This window comes from Alexandromys fortis, unplaced genomic scaffold, assembly GCF_014885135.2.
Source record: "Alexandromys fortis isolate MF-2015 unplaced genomic scaffold, M_Fortis_MF-2015_v1.1 scaffold_2_1_26212458, whole genome shotgun sequence".
Classification (NCBI taxonomy): Eukaryota; Metazoa; Chordata; class Mammalia; order Rodentia; family Cricetidae; genus Alexandromys; species Alexandromys fortis.
Window position 1 is genome coordinate 8909879 of NW_026067930.1, and position 16849 is coordinate 8926727.

The window sequence follows — 16849 nt, forward strand, 5'->3', positions numbered from 1 at the left end:
TAACTGATCCACCTGATGGTGAAACTTCCATATTCTGTATTATTAAGAGCAGCCATCCTGCACTGTATCCTGGTGTGGTCCTTGGGAAGCCAGAGTACTAGGGTTTGCAAAAGTTCTCAGATGATTCTAACAAGCCACAGCTGGGAGCCACTGAGTCAAAGGACTTGCCCTACACCACCTGAACTTACTGGACTAGCATATGCTTCTGAGTTCCACTAAGGCATGAAACTCAATTAAACCCCATCTCCCTCCCCTACTCTTTTCTAAATCCCAACACTTCACTAGACCTGCTGCGCCCCATCTAACCTGCAAAGCATCACAGAATTTGGTCTGAACTCAAGTGAGAGGATGGGTGTGAACACATTTTATGATGTGTCATGCAAATGACAGAGAGTGCTAACGAATTCCACCTGCTCCAACTTAGCCTTTATGTGTGTGAGAGTGAGAGAGAAAGAGAGAGAGAGAGAGAGAGAGAGAGAGAGAGAGAGAGAGAGAGAGAGAGAGAAGAGGGGAGGAGACAGACAGATTGACAGAGACAGAGAGAGTTGCTCTCACCAGCGCTCCCTTTAGGGAGAGTAAGTAGAAAGTAGATGCTTGTCCTGGAGCTTGGGTAATCCTGTTTTCCTGCTACCCACTCCTTCTCATACGTAACCAAAGCCTCCAGTTCTAGCCTCCTGTTCCATCCATTTCTACCATCACACAAGGCTTCAGACCTCCTTGCCTCTTGCTATACTGCTGCCCTAGGCCTAGTTCTCCTATTTGCATTCTGGACTTTCCTTCACTTTGATGAGACTGTCTCTCTGTAGCTCCTGACTTGGATGGAACTCCATTTTCTGTGCTACTGTCTTCTGTTTGCAGACTTCCTCTCTCAGAAGGACAGGAACCTTGCTTTCCTAAGGAAGCAGAGTAGATACTTTATAAATATTGTTGACAACCCAGTAACCTGGGAGCCAAATCTCAGGAAGATTTACATGAACACCTCTTGTGGTGTCACTAAGAACTGCTTTGAAATCACAACTCAGAATCACCAATGCTTTGCTGAATGCACTTTATTGAAAGCCAGTGGTTGTATATAGCAAACCCATCATGTTGGGCAGTTTGAAATGAAGCTGGCAGGGTGAATAGGTGGTCTCAGGGCGGGTCATTTGCTGTAACTCTTAGGGCCAGGCTCCAAGGAACCTGAGAAGTCTTCTTCTAGCCCAGATCCCACTGCCAAGCCTTCCTCTTCACTCTTGGTTAACTGGTCATCCTTGGCTCCATCTAAAACAGAAAGATTGTACCAGAATTGATCCTTTGTTAAGTGACCCCAGGACCAGACTCATTCCTTATCAATTCCCTGCTAATATTAGATTCATTTCTGGGATGCAGGGACCTTTGGTATGTCAAGGGACCCAGTTGGTCTTGAAGCTTAAAGCAAAGTTGAGAGTTCAAAACACTTTAGACAAAGGTCTCTTCTCTGATGTTCCACCTCTCCCTCTCTGTCAGCAGGACTTCCATTCTGGACACTCTCTCAAATTATCCCTTCTCTGTGACCCCTTCAGACCGTTGGGTTCAGGACATTGGGTATAGGTACTCCAATGAAAGGAAAAAGGAAGGACATTCACATTGTCTCCTCACTCTCCTGGAAGTTTCTTAAGAATATCATATTGTTCCTACAGTCCTAATGTCTTACCATGATACATTTTACCCCTTAAGCCCCAGCAGCAGGAAGTGGGAATACCATCTTGTGCCTCACTGCTTCCCTTTCTCTGAGATCTTCTATGTATCCAGGCAAAGGGCTGCAAGAGGTTGAAGATGTTTCTCCTCCTGCACGGGTGCTACTGGCTAGAACTGGCTGCCATTTATCACTCAACTTTCCCATGTCCTTCCTTCCCTCTGTCCAGTGCCCTCTCCTTGAGCCTCGCCCTTACTTCTCATCTCCCCCATCTGATCAGGAGGCTCTTGGCAGAGGAAGAGTTTTGGACTGTGCTCACCTCATGAAAAAAGGCTATGTACCCAGTACCCAGTGACCTGATGGCCTCCATGCATGCAATGGAAGCCAGCACACAGCTAATCAGTAGGCACTGAATCACTGAATCTAACACCATTCCCAAATTCATAGCCCCCAGGGCACTACTACCTGCATCCTTCAGAGCCTGGATGTACTTGGACCAGAAGGAGCAGTCAGCTCGTTTCAGGCCCTGCCGGTTGGGAAGCTGGGCGCTGAACTCCTTGTAGCTCTCTCCTCCAGCTCCAGGAACAAAGTCAGGCCAGGGTGCTGCAAACTCAGCTGCCTTCCTTGAGAACTCATGTGGGTAGTTGGGATTTCTAGGGAAATGAGAAGAAAGCAACACACACCCCTTAGTCCCTAGTGTCCTCAGTCCAGAGGCTAAAGAAACCCTGACTTATTGCATCAGTGGGTCTGAGCAAGGAAGGACTCAGCTGGAAGATTTCTTCACGATTTATCTATAAAGATGGTTTGATTAGAAACGGAAGCCAAGGCAGGGATACGGTAACAGAGAACTGCAGTTTTGAGTCAACTGATAAAACACGCGGTCTTTGCGTTCAGCTGTGGGGTTGGGAGGGAGTACATGATAGGATTCGGAGAACAGTGGGCCACATACCCAGATCTGATGAAGTTGGTGAAGTACTGCATGACTTTCAGGGCCAGGCTCTGCTCCTCTGTCGAGAACTGGCCCTGGTAGGCAGAATAGAAGGGCAGTCCAAAAGCATACTGCACGTCTGCCAGCAATTCCAGGCTGAGGAAACAGGGAAAGAGAGGCAAGAAGCATGAGGTGGTAAATATGAACCCAAACTTAGCAGGCCTCCATTGAAAACAAAGCCGTCTCACACCTCCTACCATGTGTAGGATGCCTATTTAGTGTGACATCCTACTGGGCCTGTGTCCAGGGGCTAACCTGGTCTGGGGTAGACCCATGGCACATGTGGTGGCTGAGGCTCACTGGCTGCTGATAGTTGATGACAGATAATGTTCCAGGATGACCCTTTGACTCTATTTTAGCTACAATACCTATATTGCCTTTAGATGCTTGTTCCTCAATTGAGGACGGAGATCGGACACTTAATGAAAGGAATCCCACAGTAGCTCAGAACTAAGAAATATACAGGTATTTATAGGCAGGTAGGTATTAGCTGTAATCTTCCCGCAGCACTCAATGAACAAAATCATAAAACATGGCCAGTTTCAGGTCCCTCTTCTGCACTGGCCCTTTATCTGCAGGTTGTCAGCTCCCCGAGGGTGACTTCTGCTCATGTAGCACCCTAGCACCGGACACTTGGTAGGTGTTCAGTAAATGTGTGTCATGACTGAAGTGAACCTCTAGTAGGCAATAGGTCCCTAGGCCTCACACCCTTACTGACAACTGCTCTGTGTTGAGAATCAAAAGGGGTCATTTTCCTATTCTAGAAAAATCCAAGGAGTGACAGATGGCGTGCTTGCTCGTGTTCATCAGGCTCCAGTTGAGAGCGAGGTAAGAGCTGAGTCCTGAAGAATTGCAAATCAGGCCTGAAAAGGTGGGGAATTTGGGTAGTGTTTGAGGCAGAGAGCCTTTGGCCATGGCCTTGAGCCTCACGGGAAGAAGCCTGAGCTGAGGCAGGGCCACCACTGCTACTGTCCAGTGAGGACAGAATCCACGTGAGATCTCTGGCTGTACCTCAGCCCCGCTCAACTTAAAATCCTTCCCAGGGAGCCAGAGCGTGGTCAGACTGAAAGAACTGCTCACTGCTGACTTCCAACACGAGTCCCATGGCCAGGAGCCACAACCCACAAAGCGCTGCAGAAAACAGTAACAGGAGCTGTCCCCAAAGAACTCTGAATAATAGTCTCAGCCGGAAGGTGGCTGAGCTGGTCCTCCAGCCAAGAAGAGAGAAGGCTGTGGGGGTAGAGATAGTGACGACATTTCTTACAGTTTGTGTGCTGGAAGTCATCATCCTTCTGATGACAGGGTAAGAGGCAATACTGGAAGAGGCCCACTGGCCCCTAACCACGTGACAGGTTTGGGGCTGAGTCTGTAACCACGGAGATCCTGAAGTTCTCAGCGTAAGAGGAAGCATGCTGACCTTGTACCCACAAAGCATACCCCAGCCCTGCAGCTCTTCCTCTGAAGGAAGTCTGGGAAAAGGAGGAGGGGAAGTCTTGCTTCCACGGCCTCTGGCCTCTTTGCTTATTTTAGAGAACCACGGACTTGTTAAGTACCTGGCTCATGTCTCTCTTTGGGTAAATCTGAGAAACTGAGATCCTGCTCCCGAATGCATCAGGAGGTCATCGTGGGTCTCAGAGACCACATGTGGTCCTTTGCAACCTTTTAGAGGGGAGCTTTCCATTCACTTCACGTACTCCGGTCCCACCTGTTCCCCAGAGAAAGTTCTTACGAACACAGTACCCTGGAGGCGCCCAACTCATCTCAGAAGTTACCCAGAGTGCAGCAGTGTTTCTGGCTTCCTCAGTGCCCAGCAGAGCTGATGGTACATTATTTTGTGGGACAGTCGCAGCTTCTAATTGACTGGTTGGACTAAACTGGACTAAACTTGACTCTTTCCATAAATTGCCACAAACACAAATCAGCATTTTTCAGACCCCACACTCTCTTGGCACTCAGGCTAGGTGTCTTCAGAGAGCTACCGTTGGGGTTCATTAAATGCTTTGTCTATCACGCAGATACTCTGCTTACAAGAGGCCCAGCCTAGAAATCAAATTGTGGAACACACACCAAGTTTATGGTTTCTGCAGGAAATTCAGAAGGGGATCTGAAAACAGCATCTTCCTACTTAGGCCTCACACTTGGAGATGGAGCAGGAAGGGAAGGAACACAGGTAGAGGCTCCATGTAAAAACCCGGATCTGAGTCACGCTGGTTGCTTCTCACCTAGCATGGCTGTTTCTGAGCGGCTGACCACCATATTGGACGATGGGGTTCTTATTTTATATCTTATGAACAACTACCAAGTTACAGTGTTTCTGTGAACCACGTTTTCGGGTGTGAGGGACAAGATCATTGTGAATGAAAGACATGTCTTTGAAGATAAAAACACTGAGTGCAATGATAATCTTCTCACACTTACATAAATACCTATAAAACTGATAAGACCTGCCAGTTTTCCTCACAGCTGCAGCCATTTTCCTCACCTTCAACAGATCCCCGTTGCCCGGCCTTCTTTACCTATAGACGTGTAGGCCTTTCCCACCTCAGGGCCCTGGCACCTGACCACCATTTTGGGGGTTCACTTTTGTATTAGCGCCGTCCCCTGTTCTTCAGGTTGGAAGCGCGAGTGCTGTAGTTTTACCTGGTCCTCCCCTCAGTGCTGAGCCCAGCGCCTTAGGGCTCCTCCCTGCTGGCACTGCCAAGTTATCTGAACGTGTGCGGATGGATGGGTGTGCTCTCTGCTGTCTGCCCCGTAACAGGCAGGCCTCTGTCGTGTCAGGGTGGAAGAGGACTGGAGAGTGGACGGACCACTGCAGGGTCGGGTGGGCAGTGTCAGCAGTGCCGGTTTTTATCCACCCTGGGAGAGAACCTTAAGGATCAAATGGGATGTGGCTGAGCCCATGGACCCCGTTCAAGAATCCAGCCGGATACTATTTTCTCTGGCTTGCCAGTTTCTGCAAAGTCACCAAGATAACGGGCTAAAGAGATGGTATTTTGGATCTGGAATGGGCAGGCCCCTGGAATGCACAAAAGTATCTAGAATGTAGTGGTGTTTGAAACATCTCAAGGCTAAGATTCACAGTTCTGTTTCCCACAGCTGGGCAGCGTTTAAAGGAGGAGCATGGTTGCCTTCATAGTCATCTTTATTCATTTCTTTCCTAGCAGAGTTTTATTAACTTTTTAAAATAACCAAATTCTGATTATAAACATCGAAGGGTCTACAGGGTATTGGATATTGGACATGTATTAACTTTAATTCTCATACTCCAAAGATGAATTGTAAGAAACAACACCCATTTCACAGGCAAGAACACTGAGGCAAGGGAATTTGCTTAGACGAAACAGCCAATAAAGGGGGGGGGGAGAGTTAAAGTCATGGAGATTTTCCTTCCATCTACAGTCTTGGCATTCAAAGTCTGCCAGGTATGTATGTAGGCATGACCCTCACAGAATATATACAAGCCTCGGAATGATTTTTTTTACAGGTCCTGTCTCCATCTCCCCTCTCAGCAGCTCTGTGCGACAGTTATTCTTCTCCCAGGAGGCCCAGAGAAGCTAAGTGAATTGCCCGGGATTGCACAGCTAATATGGACTTTGCTTAGTATGAACTTAAGCAATCTAGTTCTGGCTAAAGTGGGTACAACTGAAAGAGAACAGAGGAGAAGGCAGGACACACGCGAGAGTCCAGACTGCCGCTCACTTGAGGGGAACAGATCCCGTCACCTCCCCGGACTTTTGTTCCTGTGCTGGGAAAATGAAGGGCTATGAGGAGATGTCTTCTTCGCCTCTGGATATGAGGCTTTTCTCTTACTCTACAAGGACAGGGATTCTCTGGCCTTGCCCCGGTGTCATTGCTCTCCTGCTCTCGGCAGAAAGGACAGCTTATCTGTAATGTGGCGGGCACAAGAGTGCCACACTGCTGTTTTGTGACATCTGCTCTATATGGAAGAGAGTGGTATAGCGTCTGCTTGCTGGTCCTTGCCAGGAAGTTGCTGTATGCCAACAGAACAGAGGCAGGAGACAGACGGCGGGAATGTAACACACCACACACACACACACACACACACACACACACACACACCAGAAATAAAATGAGAGACGAGACAGCTCCGGGGAAGAGAGAGAAAGCTGAGGGAAGGAAAGGGAGAGGGAGGGGGAGAAGCTAGAGGGAGAGGGGGAGGGGTAGAAAGGAAGAAGAAAGTTGTGGGGAAGGGAGAGTTTGGAGCAGTAAAAAGAGGGCTTGCCAAAAAGTTTTTTCATTCATCTGTTCAGTAATTGCAGAATCTATTACATCGATGGCTCTACATTGTGACCGTCGTGACAGGGGAGATTGTCGAGAACAGTGGGAATCCTGTGGTTTAAAGTCACTCAGACCCTGGTCTACACACAAATCCATTACTGAGTGGCCCTGAGAGAGAAAACTACTCCTGTGTTCCTTGTTCAGATGAAGAAACCGAGTCACCAAGAAGACCACATGACCTGCCTCGGGTCAGTAGCTGGTAAGAGTCAAGGGCATGTTGGTAGCCAGAAGGGGAGGATGCTGAGTCCCTGTCTGTCATCAGGGCACATAGCCATGCTTCAGATGTCTCTGTGTCTTTCCTCTGGAAGTGACAGGACAACCTTGGGCATTGCAGCGCTCAGGTTAGGATGGACAGCTAGGGCTGATTTCAGAGAGCCCACCTCTTCCTTGACGCGCTGGTATCTGGGACCCAAGTTCCATGGATCCCAGGGAAGTTGGTCCTCCAGGCTTACTACCTGCTTGCTCCAAGCCATAGCACCAGCCCCAGGGAGCCTACAGAGCAGAAATGCAGGCTTGTCCCCTCCTGTCACTAGGGATGGTTTGGCTTCTGGCTTCAGTCTTTCCTCACTGTCTTGTGAGCACCTATCCAGTCCTTCCTTGAACACAGAGCCTCAGACTGAGGTGTCGAGAGTCATGAGGGTCCTTCATAATCGAACACAGCGTGTGGCTGTTCCATGAAGGTCCCCAGGATCATGATAAGGGTCCAGTCTGCAAGCACTCAGAAGCACAGGCAGAGGCTAACCAGCAGAAAGAAACCCTGGCTAGCCTAGCACACAGAGGGTGCTGTTGGCTGCAGTTAAGTCCTTCCCTGAAGGACTATCCACTTCAGGTCCTTGACCCCATAAGCCTCCAGCACAGGACTCTGTGATCTACAGGAGTCTAAGGGCTCTTGAGAGTACATCTGTGTCCTCTCCAAAAGAGACGCCAGCACCCTCACTCCAGTTCCTTAGAACGGGATCACACGACTGAGTTCAACTGAGGACTGATGTCCCTGCAAGAAGTGGGAATTTGGACACAGGGCTACACACAAGGCATGAAAGGAATTGGGGAGCAGAAAGACTGGCTCTTTTTGGTAAGCAATACCTGAAGCAACCAGAGACCAGAGGTCCCCTGGCACACCCTTTCCAGAACCTGTGGAGGACCCAAGCCCTATGACATGGGCACTCCGGCCCACAGCCCTTCCAAACATGGGACAACACATTTCTGCTGTTTGAAGGCCACAAAGTCTGTGGGCCCTCCCCAGGGGAGCCTCTGAAACCAACCCAGGGTTCATGCCCTCTCGACTCTGCAGGAACTGTGTGCACGCTGGTGCTTTCCTTTCCCTTTGCTGACACGTGTGGATATTTCTCTCTCTCTCTCTCTCTCTCTCTCTCTCTCTCTCTCTCTCTCTCTCTCTCTCTCTCTCTCTCTCTCTCTCTCTCTCTCTCTCTCTCTCTCTCTCTCTCTCTCTCTCTGTCTCTGTCTCTCTCTGTCTCTGTCTCTCTCTGTCTCTGTCTGTCTCTCTCTCTTCCTCCCTCCCTTCCTCCCTCCCCCCTTCTCTGCTACTATAAATATTTGGGACAAAGAGATACAGACTTCTTAAGGCTCCTGAGGATACGGCCTTGCTGTGGGGGGCCCACACCTTTCCGTGGCCTCTCCACCTCACTAGAAGAAGGCAAATACTAGTCAGAGAGCCATGAATCCAGGCCCTGGCACTGCAAGGCATGGCTAAGGATGACTCTAGGAGCGTGTTCTGGGGTAGGCTTCCAGATCATAGTGGCTCTATCTACTGTGCCCACACTCCTGAGCTCCTTCAACATTCCTTCGCCTATTCATTCCTCCCTGCCTCCCTCCTTCCCTCCCTCCTTCCCTCCCTCCTTCCCTCTCTCCTTCCCTCCCTGACTCCCTCCCTTCCTTCCACACGTTCTCATGAGAGCTACAGCGGACTATTTAGCCTTCCACCCTCAACCTCAGAACACAGTTTGACTCTAGAGGTTGGTGTGGTAGAAACTATAAACAGCTCTAAGCAGATAGACCATGTGGTCTAGTGGAAGCAGATCTTTAGGCTGGGAGGTGCAGAGACAGCCATTGTTCTGCACTGAGCTAGATGCTCATCTTGGGAAACAGGGAAGAGCACGCTGAACCTTCTTGAACCTCAAAAAGAGTAAGCGTCTGCGATCTTCCAAGACTCTTAAGTTTAAGACTGATCCTCTGTCTATTGGTCTTAAGAGCTGAGCCTTTGGGGGACTAACTCACAAGGTTAATATGAAGAGAATCAACAAGGTCCCAAAAAACTCATTCACCTTCTAGCACAGAGGTGCTCTTGGTGAGGGTCAGCCCTCAATAGACACCCCAAGATGCTGGTGTCTTTTTGAGTCTGGACTTTAGCCTCCACAACTGTAAGTGATAAACCTGGGCTGTTTGTAAGGTGCTTTATTAGAGTGGCCTGATTGGCTCAAGATGCCTCTGTCTACGAAGCAGGGACAACCGTCTCAACCTGCCACCCTCAAAAACACTCCTTGTGTTCCCATTGGATGTTGCAAAAACCAAGTCACCTATTTGGACACACTATAGCTCCAGTTTCGCTGAGTGGAAAAGACCACAGTCTTATGGGACCACATCCTCCAAGACTCTAAGGCTGAGACCAGGATGCCACTCCTTTCAAGGCCTTAACCAAGGGCTGCTGTGTGATGTTGTCATTCAGATGTTCCTTAATGTAGACATCTCAGATCCTGCTGGAATGGGTTTTCCACATGCAGTGAGGGCAGAAGTAGAACCCGGGCTCCACAGCCCTCCCTCCAAACGCTGTCATCATTGTCCTCATCCCGCCTCCTTGTATCATCCTTCCTGTCGCTCCTTGCTTCCCATCCCAGTTTTCTTTCCTACGTGTGCCTCTCATGTCTCTCTCCTGTTCTGGTGCTTTTGTTTCACCCCAGGATTTTATTACCAGGCCATTGAACCTCTTCTGGAAGTAAGGACAATCAAGAAATTGAGGTAAACAGAAACCTCTCCTCTGGACTTGGCAGCTCATGCCTCCTATCCCAATCCTTCAAAGGCTGAGGTAGGAGTACTGATGAGAGCCCACGGTTAACCTGGACTATATACTGAGTGCTAGCCCTGCCTGAGCTAGAAGAAAGAAAATATGAAACCAAATAAACAGAAAAACAAATAAAAAAGATACACTTGTTTCTATGGAAAGTCTGTTCTTAAGTACTCGGTTCTCAGAGGCATAAACACGTAGGATCCTAGCAAAGGAAAAGTCTCTCTTCTTGCCAAGGAGAGAGAGAGAGAGTAACTTTAAGTCAGAGCTCCAAGTCCTCCATGGTGTATGAGTCCTCATAACTTTGTACTTCGTTTTCCTTGGCAGAAACACTGTGGAATAAAGTACCCTTGACCACTGCCTCATTTGTAGCTGATGTTGGCAAGGCATACATGGTCAAGCCCTATCCCACGTCACAGAGGAATGAATGGCCCATGCCTCATCCTGCCTTCTTTCTCTTCTTTGAGGATCACAGTGGCGACAGGGACCCTTGCCAGGCAGCCTTCTCTGTCTACATTTGCTATAGTCACATGATCACCTTACCTTCCATGGCCGTAGCTTTGGGGCATATGGTACATAAAGACGTTTCCACGGGTTCTCTTTGCCCAGAGGCTGGCCATGTTGATCATGGGACAGATGATAAAGTAGTCCCTGAGGAAAGGATAGAGGAGAAAATTCAGATTCATGGCTGTAGGGGGAGGGCTGCACCAGGTAAGTGACTAAGTCCCATAGGCAAGCCCCACCCACCAGGCCCATCTCCACAAAGGTTTTCTGCCCAGCCCTGCAGAGGTGCCTTCCGGTTCCCCGGTGGCCACGCTGGTAGATGTACAGCTTGGTTTACGGGGCTGCGGTTTGAAATGTGTCCATGGTGATGGGTCTCCCAAGTCAAGAGGCCTCCTGTAGGTCTGAACCTCTTTTCTGAACATTGATAGTGCTTAAAGATTTGCCAGCAAAACATACTAGGAAGCCCAGTGGATGTGAGCAACATAAATAGGTGTGTGTACCTCTGAACAGAAGGCAGAGTTCTCAAACACACTTCATGAACAAAATACCCTTGATCTTAGGGCTTTCAGCTAGGACTGAATTTGCCAAACCTCAAACCCTAGGCAACTTTCAGCGATGCCTGGAGACGGTTTTGGTTGTTTTCACAGGAATTAGAAAGTTTCTCCAGGCTTCTACTCACAAAAGTGCCAAGCAAAGCCCCATTAAGCCCAATGGTAAGAGGCAGGTGGTACAAAGCCTGGTGAGACGATGGAGATTCATGTGGATTCCTTAACCAAGTGATGGGAACCAACTTAAGAAGCTCTGCTTGTAGTAGTGAGCTCCATATGTGTGGACAAGCAGGCCCCATGCCTCAAGAGCTGGTCAAATGCAGGAATCAGACAGATTGTGTTGACCTTAGCTCCAGGGCTTTGCATCCCCACTGCTCTGTTGGTAAGGTGAGGCCCAGTAGTTCTTGGGCCTCTTTGGTCTCCCAGCTGAGAAGTTTGGCCCAGGACCCTGTCTTGCAGAGACTTTCTGATGCTGGAGATTGAGGACACCCTGGAATTCTGTCTAACCAGTGGGCTGTCACCCTCTTCCTGGTCATGGAGTTGATAATGTTTGGTGATCGTTGGTAAAGCTGACATCTTTTGGGGGAGCTCCAATGTAGGACTAGAGAAGGTGTCTCTCACAGAGGGTGGATATGGGCAGCTGGGTGTCGCCTGTGAACAGCACAGGATGGGACTGAAACATCAAGAAAAAGGCTCATGCTTGCCACCCCAGGGAGGGATACTTCTGGGAGACTGGAGACAGACAGGCTGAGGGGGGTTGTAGCCTGAGTTGTCCAGGAGGAAATGAGGGCCTGAGCTGTGAGGGCTGTAGCTTTCTAGTTGAGTATTACTGGATCTCAGCTTTTATCCTGGAAATAAGTTTTTTTTTTTTTTGAGACAGGGTTTCTCTGTGGTTTTGGAGCCTGTCCTGGAACTAGCTCTTGTAGACCAGGCTGGTCTCGAACTCACAGAGATCCGCCTGCCTCTGCCTCCCAAGTGCTGGGATTAAAGGCGTGTGCCACCACCGCCTGGCGAAATAAGTTACCTTTAAGGCCAGATAACAACTTTGAAGTAAGACCCTGAGTTTGCCTAAGCTCATCTGTTAGTGAAATCCAGGGTAGCCCCAAGTCCATTTTGAAGTCACCCAGAGTAAGGAACTGTGTGTCTGTGGGCTCTTATGATCTGTCTAGGTCCAGCTTCAAAGTCAGCGATAGGTTCTTGGTTTAGAGTGGCGCTCTTCACCAAGAGGCATATAAAGGCTTTCTAGGCTCCAAGTAGATGTCCCACCATCCTATTTCTGCAGACTGTCCAAGTAGAGCCACGGCCTCCCAGATGGAGAGCATTGAGATGGAGCTTTGACCCTGGCCCTGGCCCCAGAACATAGAGCAAAGGCTCCTTCTGGAGGAAGAGGAACTGGTGTGCGACACTGGTCCCACTGGGCCCAGCTTTCCCTTGTTGGGGAAATCAGAATACAAACCACCATGCCTTCCACACAACCTTCAAGATCACTTGAGAGCTGGGGGCCACATGCCCAGGGCCTCTGAAGGAAAAGGGCTACAGTCTGTTTGTCCCTTGATTCTTACTCTAAATGCAGTTCTAGTTCACCTACTTGCTCATCTGGCCTAAGTTGGGAGCTCTAGACTAGGGAGAGACTCTGTCTCAAAGGAGGTGGGTGGCGTTCTGAGGAGGACACTCAGTGTTGTCCTCTGGCCTTCCACATGCTGCATGCATGCATGCATACATACATATATAACATACACACATATGCATATGTAGACCTTCACTCACACATGTGCCTGCAAATGCACATGAACATGAATTAAACAAGAACGTTGTGCTTGGCTCCAGTGGATTAAAGGTGCAGCCCCTCCTATACAGTGCGGTGACAGAGGGACGCTAGGGGCAGCAGAGGCTGGGGGCAGTCTTCAGTTTCCTTGGGGTTGGGACAAGACATGCTTCTCACGAAAGGAGCCTGAATAAAGAGTGGGGATGAGGGGACTGTATCAACAGGGGGCAACAGCATCTCAAGGAAAGGACTCACGTGGGCTTGGCAACCCTGGGCTCATCCTACTTGGGTAAGAGATGGAAACTTTCTAGTAGGTCTCCATTCCCACGTGCTGGTTACATGTGGAGTTGAGTGTGGAGCTAAGCACATATCTGCACCCTTGGGCCTTATCATGTCTCCTTCCCAAGTGGTCTGAGGGCCCATCAGGGAGAGCTACCTCATGGTACTGAGGACACCCTGAGCTTCAATGATGACCTAGGTACTCTGTACTTTTGTCGAGATTGGAGAAGCCTCCGAACCCTCATCCACAGTAGGCAGAGGAATTACATCCTGCAAGAACTAGAATATTGAGTGGTTCCAACTTGCCTGGTGGGCCTGGCTTACCGGGTGGCATTCTCTAGTGCCCGTGAGAAGGAGGCGTAGTCATCTGTGGAATGCTCCAGGGAGTAATACCATACGGCGGCTGCGAGGATGCGGGCATCCGAGTCCTCCCCACCTAACGAGTTCTGCAGTGCCTGGTAAAAGGCTGTTTTGCTGTTGGTTCGGCCTTGTCTCTCTTCAAATTGCTTTGAAAAATGGGATAGAGGAAGGAAAGAGAAAGATACGGATTTTCCCAATCATATCCCGAAAGGTATACTTTGTGTCCTTCAAACATTGTTCTAGAATTTTCTCTCAGAGAAGCACAGCATTAAGCTCTTGTACTTGTTCCAGCTCCACCTGCTTTTTACCGTGTGACCTTAAACAAGTGGCTCTTCCCCACCTGTGCTTTCCTTTGCCCATTGAAAAATGTGAGTGTCTTCCCCTAGGGTTTTTAAAAGAAGAATGTGAAGAAGCCAGCCCCACTTTCCCACTTAGTCCGTCTCAGTCCTGACTGCTGTCTGACACTGGACCACATGCTGCCTCTTTCTGGATTTATCTGGCTAGGTTTAACTGGCATGTGCCTAGCTGTGGCCTTTTGTGAGACATTTCGTTCCATCCCATATACTGCCCTAGTAGTTCAGGATATGATCAGATAGTGTTACCTTAAGAACACACTCTTCCCCTGAACCAATTCTCCATTGCCTGGGAAGTGTCTGGGGCCATAAGATCCTGCTCCCCTGTCTATTAGGCTACATCCCAGTGGGCAGAGACAGGGGCATGTAAGTGGATGTCCAGAGCCTCACAGAGTAGGCTTAGCATGGGCAAGGGTACACGGATGAGGCTGGGGCCAGGCCTGCTTTAAGAGAGACAGACAAAGAAGCTGCCCTGCTGTGCTGAGGGGCTGCCTAACTGCTCAGGGGCAGCAGTCACTCTTGCCTCTCTCAGCCACCCTGCCCTGCTCTTTTCTGGCAGCTGACTATACTGTGGGGTGGAGAGCACTCAGCTCCTACCTCCTGGCTTCAGTTTTCTCCTTTCAGGAGATGGAGGGCAGAAGATACAGGTCTTTCCTTGATGCAGGTCTGGGAGTGAGGCCAAGATGCCTGATCCCCAGACAGGCTCAGGATGCGTATATGTTTACGTGTTTCCAGGAGTTTCTGCATACCACGAGCCCATTTATGCTGACAGGCCCTGGTGTGTTTACACTGCTCTATAAACTCCTCTAAGCACAGGGATCGATCCAGGATCAGGACACAAGGAGCCACATGTTGGCGAGCTAAGGAGCATGTTCCACCTGTAGGACAGGAACCTAGCCTACCCACCTGAGGGATGACTGATGGAAGACATGTCCCAGGTGCATAACACTAGCCTCAGGAGGCAGTGAAGAGGACCACAGGGAATAGCATGCAAAAGGGCCATGTTTCTTTCATCTTGATAGATGTTTTAGAAAGAAATCTGAAATTCATCACTATCTGCCAAGCACTGTTGTGAGTACATGAGCATCCCAGGCAAAGACAGCTTCCAAATACCACTGGATGTGACCAGAGACCAAGGTCACAATAAGAAGAGGTTTGTGTAAGAGCACACAAACATACTCCATCCTCACCCACATATCTACGTTCTCTTACAGACACCCTCAAAAGCTCCCCATGAATACCACGCACCCACTTCACTCTTTTCATTAGAATCTGGGAGCTACTGTACATTTACTCTAGGGTAATAATATTGGTTTTTCACCGACCCATCTGTTGTCTATCATACTGATTTCATAAGTTTCCAACGGCATGGGGGAAACTGAATTGGATGATTTTCTGGAATTGCTCATAACAAAATAGCTACTAAAGCTGTCACATACCTCCTGCCACTTACAGCTTGGTATTAAGTATTTCCTGACTGCTTCACCGAAGTCTTCCAAGAGCCCTGGTTCTGGGTATGGCACTACCCTATTTCCAGCTACAATCTCAGACCAGTGGAACCTGTACCCCTTCTGGTATTTAGCCCAGGCCTTATCATGGGGGCACCCAGTCCTTCCTCAGCTCTAACTTAATCATGACCCAGAGTTACACTGCAAACACAGGATCATACAACATGGAAGGAATTTGACCCAGACCCCAGCCCAGCATAGTGACAAGAACACTGAGTTGGGTATCAGTGAGGGGGTCTGAGTCTCAAGCTGCCTTTGAAAGGTCTCGGAAGGATAATTTTATCTCTTCTGATCCCAGTATCATTGAACCGTAGAGGTCCAGCCCTGGGTGGCTTCTGAGAGGACTGGAGCACAAGGCAGTCACCTGTAGTATCCCATTATGCCGTTTGTACTGTAGGTCAAGAGCAGCTAAGGGGCCCCCTCAGAAGGACCTGCTTGGAGACAGCACCCAGCTTGGTTCCCAGTCCTCTGCATTCCCTGGTGGTGTGAAGAGGCTTGTGGACTACAGCCTCTTCAGTCCTCATGTTCCTCATGCGCAGTCTGGAGTTAACTAAAGTCAAGGCTGTGTGCGGCGTTGTCTTTAGAGTTCAGAATAGCAGTCTGAAAAACCCTGTACAAACTCTGGCCTAGGTCACTTAGTAAAAGGCGAATCTTTTTAACTATCAGTTTCACTGGCATCAATGAGAAAACTACAGAAAACCTAGAGGCCCTAAACCACTTTATTACAGGATGAAGAGAGCCCTGTGGGTCTGACTTCACAGAACAAGGCCCCGCTTTTGCTTTCATTCAAAACTTCATTTCTTTAGGTGGATGCTGTGGATCTTTGAAGGGCTGTGCAAGTATTGATGGCTGAACTATCGTAGATGTCAAATTCCCTGGTCCATTGGCCCAGCTCCCAGCCCTCAGCAACGACACTGATGAGCAGGGGGCAGGGGAACACCTGTGTCTATTTCCTGTCTCTAGATGTTTTGCAAGGCCCCTGTGCTGATGTAGAAATGATGGTGAGAAGACTCAGTTCCGGGATCCCGGGGGATGTGCAGTCACCATGGGATTGCTGGACACTTGGAAGGCATAGCTCACCTCCACTTCCTAGCATGAGGGGCGGGACAGAGATGTCCAAGTACCAGGACCCTTGTGTTCTACCAGCCATGCCGGGGACTACTGTGTACACTAAAGGCAGTGGCTCTCCCTCACTGGTGTAAAGATGAGGCCTCTTGCTGAGACACCCAGGATCAAATTAGGGAGCCGCAGGCCTTCTATTCAGATGTCCCCCACCTCCTGGAGGCTGCCAGTCATGCACAGCTAACGCATGTCCCATTCATTTCCTCTGTCCACACTCTTGCTTACCCAGGGCCACCTTCTTCCTGTCGGGCTTTCATTCTAGCGAGGTAGACCAGAACCATCCTCTGAGCCCACTCAAACCAGGCCCTCTCTCTAGGTCCTCCTGAAAGGACGAGGAGCCCTTTGCATGTTTACAGCACCACAGTCCGGTCTCTACCTTCCCCACTACCCAACCATCACCAGGGTCGTGGCTGGCCACGAGAATGCTTGTGTTTTTATTTTGAAAGGGTT

At 49.4% G+C, this 16849-nt stretch overlaps 1 protein-coding gene across 1 annotated transcript in view; it reads right to left on the bottom strand.

Moving 5' to 3' along the window:
• Positions 1–1071: 1071 nt before the first annotated feature.
• Positions 1072–16849, bottom strand: part of Tg (thyroglobulin) — a 175396-nt gene continuing 159618 nt past the window's right edge. The window contains exons 44-48 of the mRNA XM_050145305.1: positions 13381–13562; positions 10504–10611; positions 2604–2738; positions 2117–2307; positions 1072–1260 (exon numbers count right to left, since the gene is read on the bottom strand). Of these exons, the coding sequence (XP_050001262.1) occupies positions 1142–1260; positions 2117–2307; positions 2604–2738; positions 10504–10611; positions 13381–13562 (735 nt within the window). The 3' untranslated portion in view covers positions 1072–1141. The remainder of the gene's footprint in view (positions 1261–2116; positions 2308–2603; positions 2739–10503; positions 10612–13380; positions 13563–16849) is intronic.